Genomic DNA, 7,845 nt, shown 5'->3' on the forward strand with positions numbered 1-7,845 from the left:
TCTCTCCTCTCTTATCTCCAAAACATTCTGCTTTGTTTCTCCGCCACATTGTCTCTCCTAGGCAGTAGTCATTAATTCCAAGTCTGACTTCCACATTTGTATGATAATACTTACTTTGAGTAGATAAATAACGAATGTAAATTAGTTGTAGCACTTGCATGCAGATCAGCCTGTTGCTTTAGGGCTGTTATGACAACATTTATTTTTGTCTCTTGTTCTAGGTCACTACAGACCTGAGACAGAAGTGTACAGACTCTCACACAGGGACTTCAGCCTCCGCCCCTCTGGCTGCAGGGATCATCGCCCTGGCTCTGGAGGCCAAGTGAGTTATCTCTGTTACACTCTACCATCTCTGCAATCTCTCTCAATAGAACATCTCTGTTGAATTTGTCTCTAAATAGAACAAGGCAACCTAGAAAGAGTAGGCTGTGGTGGCATTTGTCACCCTCCTGTCGCTTCAGGCCCAGAGAAGGCCATTGTGAATGTAAAAAGGAAGTTTGCTTCAATAAACCCTATCATTCACCTAGAATGACAGTCCAAACCCAATAATTTGCCAAAGTGTATATCAGCTTTGCATTCCCCCAGAGAGAATAATAATAACGGGGCAGTCTGTATTTTGCCAGGAGACGGAATTCATTCAGATGGAATCATTTAATAGGGTTGTTTTTTACACCAAGGTAACAGTGGCTGGATGGAGGTTCATGTTCATCAATAACACATGAGTGAGTGTGAGATGTGAATGCTGATGGAGGGAATGTGTAGATGTGGAAGGTTTTTGAGGTAAGAGTTTGCTGCTGCCGCTGTTAAGCTGCTGAACGGTTCTAGGGCTTCTATTTATGTCTTGGACAGAGATCTGCGAAGAGAGCAGTAAACCCATGTGATTCATGGTTTGATCATCTTTGCCCAGAGTTCTCCTTTTCTCCACTCGCTCTAAAGACATATGTTAACTAATCAGGCACTGCACTGCCTGCTTACAGAGTGTACCCCCGTTACCCATGAAATCAGATGGGGAGGTTTAATATGGAACTTCTATTTAGTGGATTGCGACCTGTCCTGAGTGTTATCAAGAACAAATTATTAGGAATTGAGCCGACTAGTCTACAGGTGCTCTACTCACTAGTCTGTTGGTGCTCTACTGACTGCTCTATTGTTTCTCTATAGACTGCTCCACTGGTGTCCTACTCACTGATCTACTGAATGCTCTACAAACGATTGTACTGCTTGTTTATTTACTGCTCTACTGCTTGTTTATTGACTGCTCTAATAATTCTCTACAGACTGCTCCAATGGAACTTACCTGAGTGCTCTACTTAATTCTCTACTGACTGTTTTTCTTGTTCTGTACTCAGTAGTATACTGGTGCTTTACTGTCTGAACTACTGACTGCTCTAATTGTTTTCTACAGACTTCTCCATTGGTACTTTTTTGGGAGTAGATCAACCCTGAGCTTTTGTATCTGTAAACCATATTTATTATCATAATTTCAGCTCCAATATTACTTAACTTACTGCTGTATTGGTGCCCTACTGGGGTTAAATTGACAACTCTACCAATGCTGTAAGTTGTGTGTGTGTGTTTCTATTGTGTTTGTTTCCATACTTATCTGCCTAGTCTAAAAACATAAAATGGAGGAACGTGTTACTCTGTTAAGATGTATTTTTATTAAAATAGGAATGAATATTTCCATTTGTATTTGTATAGTATGAACCTGACATGGAGGGACATGCAGCACCTTGTGGTGAGAACGTCTCAACCTGTCCATCTCAGCACTGATGACTGGAGGACCAATGGGGTGGGCCGGCGAGGTAACAGAGTTACATGAAACATGCCTTGGCCAACGGAATCACATGACACTTGGATTCACTTAACTTCATAACTTCTCTCATGATTTCCTCTCCCTCTCCAGTGAGTCATTCATATGGGTATGGTCTGCTGGATGCCGGGGCCATGGTGGCCTTGGCTAAGAACTGGACCAATGTGGGCCCCCAGCACCAGTGTGTCCTTACCATGCTCTCAGAGCCCATGGAAATAGGCAGCCGGTTGCTGTTCACTAAGACATTGGACGCCTGCTGGGGCAGACCAGAGTATGTCAGCTCTTTGGAGCATGTCCAAGCCCGCCTCACCCTGTCCTACAACCACAGAGGAAACCTGGCTATACACCTTATCAGCCCCTTAGGGACACGCTCAACCCTGCTTGCACCCAGGTACCACACAGACAACCACACACACCCACACACACACACACACACACATATACACACCCATCTACTGTAGAAATTCAAAGGAAACCTCATCAACCTCATATCAGTCTGTTAGATACACAGTCCCCCAGGTAAACAAAGACACATTTGCAGACAAACACAGGGAGTGTTTTTTTCCCCTCTTTTTCTTATCTTAAAGTGCTGTGTATTTAAAGCAGTTGTTCTGGGAGGTATTGTTTTTGAAGAGCTTTACACTGTTCTGGGTGGTTGCTACACTGTGAATGTTTTTGGCTGCAAACCCAAACTCCTCTGTTTTTGTTTTTCTCTCTCTCTCTCTTTTTCTCTGCCTCTCTTTCTTTGTTTCCCTCACTCTTTCCAGACCAAAAGACTACTCATCAGAGGGATTTAGTGACTGGGCCTTCATGACCACCCACTCGTGGGATGAGGATCCTCGGGGGGAGTGGACCCTAGAAATTGAGAATGTCTCTGAACAAGGACACGACTATGGTAATACCTTTCTCCTACCCCTCCTGATTACAGAATGTATGTTTTGCTGTTTGTTGTGGTCCCATTGTGGAAGGGAAAAGAGCCTCCACCATCTCATTGTTATTCCTGTATCCTATATCAGTTCATGTTCTCTCTCTCTCTCTCTCTCCCTCTCCTCTCACTCTCTCTCTCTCTCTCTCTCTCTCTCTCTCTCTCAGGTGTTCTTGGTAAAACTTTCTTCTTTTCATGGGTTTCTCAGTCAGATCTCCTCCCAGTTCATTCTCCTCCTCATTACCCTCTATAACCATCTCTTTGACACATTCACCCAGTCTACCTCCTCTCTTGGGGTGTGGGGTGGGGGAGGGGTGGTATTGAACTGTAAACATTTTCATTCTCTCTATTCTTCTTTCTCCCCTCCTGAGTTTAAAATGTGTTCACACCCTCTCCCCCCCTCCTTCCCCTAGGTGTGTTAAGTCAGTTCACTCTGATCCTGTACGGTACAGGCTCCAGCTCCATTAACCCCTCCTCTCCTGACTTCCCGCGACCGTCTAACAATAGCTGCAAGACCTTTGACGCCCAGCAGATCTGCATCGGTGAGATCCGGCTGTTTGCACATTGACACAGTGCCACCCACCGGCAGCCGTTGGCACTGATGATGGGACCTGTTGCAGTCCTATCTCATTGATATGGACAGTGTTGACTCACTTGACATGCCTATGAGGTTACTGAAGCCCGGGCTCAGGTCACAGAACATTCAGTTGATCTAGTTTGAGAGGGTGGGGTGAAAGAAACCATAGTAATTTATTGCCAACCCAAACCCATTTGTATGTTAAATGTATTTTTTTTTTATTGTGATGCTGTGCCCAGGCCAGCTATGCTTATAGGTCACCCTAAATGTATGAGAAAGAGATGTGGTGTCACCTTGGATAAGTAGATGAATAGGGTTGTATGGAGGAGTGGGTGACTGGCTGGCAGACACCAGAAGGGCTGTGACATTGGGAGAGCTGTTTATGAGGCTTAGAAGTGGCGGATGGGGTCAGCCGCATCTCATTGACACTCAGCCTGTTGATGTGGGTTTCTCATGCATGTGATACAACTGTTTAAAGCTGTCAGTAGTGCTGCTCAACAGCTTTACAGCCCACTTTAGAAGAAAGGCATGTTTTTGCCAGAATGAGCATTTGTTCCTGACTCAGATAAGGGACACCTCATCCCCGTGTTAGTTTATCACATTCTCTTTTTCTCTTTCTTTCTCTCGTTTTCCTCTCCCATATCCAGAATGCAGCCCAGGATTCTCACTGTTCCTGCAAGGTTGTGTAAAGCTTTGCCCCCCGGGATTCACCTCAGGCCAACAACTCCTCAACCTTTCCCTGGAAAACTGGGTGGACTTGTCGTCCGTCCAAGCCTGCCTGCCCTGCCACCGTGCCTGCCTCACCTGCTCCGGTCCCGGGAATAACAACTGCCTCTCCTGCCCCCCTCACAGCCACCTGGTTCTCACTGCCTGCCTGCACCAGAACCAGGTCCAGCGCAAGTCCCCTTCCGGACCCATCGTGCAGCAAGAGGGGGGTACATCAGGGGTGAATCCATTGGGGTCAGAGCAGGGTCGTGGTGGGGTAGGGGGTGAGCCTCCGGGGCCTAGCCTGTCTCTGTCCTCTCCTCTGGCCACCCTGTTGGCGGTGCTCAGTTGTGCCTTCATCCTGGCAGCATTTGCCGGGGTCTTCCTCATGCTGCAGCTGCGCTCTCGTGGAGCCCCCTGGGATCGGAGGACCAAACTGCACTCTGTGGATACAGGAGGAGGGGACTCTGCAGGAATTCGGGTGGGCTTTGGCTTTGGCCTGGGCTGGGAGAGGCAGGGCAGAGTGTCCTATAAGGGGATCCCCACAGTGTGGGGGGACGAGGACCAGGTAACATTTGGGGGCTCTGAGTCCGACAGCGAGGAGCTAGACTGCCACAGTGAGAGGACAGCCTTTATCAGGACACAGAGCTCCCTCTAGTTGCCTCTGTGACCTCTGTGTCCCGGGGGAAACTCTCTTCAGAGGGGTTGGTTTCTCCAGCCCCTCCCTCTGTTGGATCTGATGGGTCTGTAGTTGGGGTCTGGCTCAGGCCTGGTCTCTGGCTATAGCTGATACACAGAGATGCTTATCCAGGGATGTGATGGCACAGCCCAGCAAGCACCTTCAGGACCACTCATTCAGAAAATGTGTTTATTTTATGAAACCATATTTTTGTTTTATATCTTTTTCATTAGCTTTTTAAACACTTGAATATGACCATTTTCCCTGGCCCAAGGGTCAAGGTAAAGGTAAACTACAACTTCTGAATTGAGTTGAGAATCCATTGTTTTTGCTAATGTTTGACCTCATTGCTATTTCAGTAAATACAAGGCCCTGAGTTATTCTCCTAGCATGAGTTTTAAGCAGACATGGCAAGAGATGTCAGTATGTATTCATTCATATACGTAACAGTGACTTTGCAGATAAGACCTGAACTAAGTGGATGAAGACCATTATTGTTTTTTATTAAATGTACAACAGATAGGTTATGGGTATAGAGAAAGTGTGGATTTGTAGATGAGAGTCTCTGTGTTCAACACATTTTGATGACTTATTCTTTGGAAGCTTTCTATTTTGCTCCATAATCGGTGGTCATAATCAGCAGTTTCTAGCTTTTCAGCAGCTAATAAAGGTTGCATTGTCTTGCTCAGACCTTGCTAAAGCCAGTGGTTGACAGATTGCTCAACATACGAGGAGGTTAACTTATAAAATGCCCATCCAGCGACATCTGAGCAGAGGAATTTGCCTACATTTCTATATTAATCCATCAACAATTCAGCAGATTCTTTTGGGGCATGCTTCAAGGTTTGCTCAACTATTGAGCTTTAACTTTGCAATATTATCCCCAGCATAAAACAAATGTACAGTAGGCAGTTGTTGAAAGGCCGAACTCCTGGTAGTGTGTTTGTTTGGATGTGAGCAGAAAGTGTGTACATCAATCAGAAATCAATCAGCAAACACACTATGAAAGTTGTGTGGGAGGTGGGATAGCAGGCTATATTAGCTAGTTTATTCTGTTTGCACAGTGAGCTACATACAGAGTTTTGCCTGACTGCTGTGAAAGCAGGCCAACATGGAGCTTCCTAAGTACTATGTTCCTGTCTTTTTGAAGAAGTTGAAGAAACAAAACACACTTAACCCAAAGCTGTTTGACCTTATCCACATTTCTCTATTCTCTTAGTATTGGCAAAAAGTATCATTTTATCTTCCTTTTCCCAGTGGAGATTATAGATTTTTACCTTTTGTTTCACCACCACATTTTTATCATAAAAAAGGAAGAGAATCACTCTTGGTTGTTATTAAACATTTCACACATTTTGGCAAGCAAATGTGAGTATTTCTACATCTGTAAAGGTCCAGTACATTCAAAAACATGATTTTCCATTTTCCACACTTAAAGGTTGAAATATGTAACAGAAAAAATGTGAACGTGATCATAATGCCATTTTTGTGTACATCGGTTTTTAAAATAACACCTGTAATTTCATTCTAGGTGGGTTGGGTTTGTTTTGACTTACTATGTAATGCTATTAATGTGATCTGATAAGTGTAAGGGATTTGCTCTAGATCTGCCAGGTCTTAGATAAGTGTTTTCCCCACATGATCAGCCTGGGCATTTAATGGAGGCTCAAAGGAGGCTCAGGGTAAATGGTCAAATAAATTTTTTTTTCCATTATCTAAACACTTTTTTATGGGTATTTATTTTATTCATCATTATCTCTTTTTATTTAGGAATTAAAAAGTCTGCGCCGAGCCATTAACAACATGTATGGACTGGTTGATACAAAGTCTCTCATTCTTTTATGTGATAATTGCTATGCTAAAATGTTTACAGCATATTTTTTACTGATTTTATTATGCTACATTTTTATTTAACTGGTGTCAGTATTGTGGGGATATATTTCATGCACAAATAAAATGACTTTGGTGGTCATGAGTTGGGGTGAGTTATCAACCATGGGTTTTCTGCGTAGGCCTGTTTCACAAGAGTCAGCCAAAGCTTACAGAAATCCACAACACAGAGCTAATGTGTGGTCAGTAGTTCACAGCGATACACTAGCAGATCTTTAGGGCTTGTTTGGATTATGTGCTGCCAAGGAAACTCTCAACTGTTTTCTCTCTTTCACTCCTCAACTACATAGAGAACCCGTCTGAGATTCAATAAAAATGTCCTCTTCCTTTATAAATGGCTTAAATACCAACCCTTTTATATAGTTAACCTAGTATAATAAGAATAGGGAATGTTTTGTGTGCGTTTGATTTTTGTAACTGCTAAGCCTGCAACGCTCCATGTAACAATTCTGCTTAAAATGTCCACATCTTTTGTTAGTTGAGAGCCTACTGAGAACTCCCAACCCCACTTTAGTAAACTGGTAGTGGACAGTTGTACATTTAGATTTATTTCTAATATATACATTATTTCTTATACATTTTATTGGGGCAATGAAAGGGAAAGAGTGCCAGAAACAGTCCTGCTAAAGAAAATTTAACATATTTGGTTAGTACAGAACTACTGAGTCTTTTCAACTCCGCCTAAGCTGAGACAGGGAGTCCAATAGGTGTTACATACAAATTAAATTGTATTTATAGCTATAGCATGTGGAATAAAATCTAGAAACCCTCCCTATATTCAAACTTTATAGAACTCATTTGTATTCTACAGACAACTTTGAATGGACTGGACCCTGGTTTTATGGAGAAAACATCAATACTTTTTCCTGTACAGTGCAGTTTGATTGTTCAGTATACAGTAAGACATTCATTAATATTACAAAGTTGCATTGTTGAACAATAGCACCAGTAAATAAAATATATAAAATCCCAAATATTTCTTATTTATATTTTTCACCAACAAGCTATTATCAAGCTCTACATTAGAGAATTTCAATTTCCGTTTGACATCCTAATTGTTACATTCATTTGTTGCTAGCAGTTGCTTAAGTTTGCTGAAGTTTGACTTTCCTTAAAAACTGTTTAAACTAAGGAATTATTATTATTATCTGAAAGTATTATTATTATTATTATTAAGCATATGGTGACATTCTTCACACATCTCATCTCCATCTCATCTCATACCCTATAATGACAAAGCACAATGTTTTGAAAAA

The 7,845-nt window shown here is 42.7% G+C and overlaps 1 protein-coding gene across 1 annotated transcript in view; it reads left to right on the top strand.

Moving 5' to 3' along the window:
- Window positions 1-7,555, top strand: part of furinb (furin (paired basic amino acid cleaving enzyme) b) — a 110,256-nt gene extending 102,701 nt beyond the window's left edge. Inside the window, exons 10-15 of the mRNA XM_010883755.3 lie at window positions 222-322; window positions 1,702-1,805; window positions 1,907-2,204; window positions 2,581-2,708; window positions 3,152-3,280; window positions 3,963-7,555. Coding sequence (XP_010882057.2) covers window positions 222-322; window positions 1,702-1,805; window positions 1,907-2,204; window positions 2,581-2,708; window positions 3,152-3,280; window positions 3,963-4,678 — 1,476 coding nt within the window. The 3' untranslated portion in view covers window positions 4,679-7,555. The remainder of the gene's footprint in view (window positions 1-221; window positions 323-1,701; window positions 1,806-1,906; window positions 2,205-2,580; window positions 2,709-3,151; window positions 3,281-3,962) is intronic.
- The last annotated feature ends 290 nt before the right edge of the window (window positions 7,556-7,845 follow it).

This window comes from Esox lucius, chromosome 19 (genome assembly GCF_011004845.1).
Source record: "Esox lucius isolate fEsoLuc1 chromosome 19, fEsoLuc1.pri, whole genome shotgun sequence".
NCBI lineage: Eukaryota > Metazoa > Chordata > Actinopteri > Esociformes > Esocidae > Esox > Esox lucius.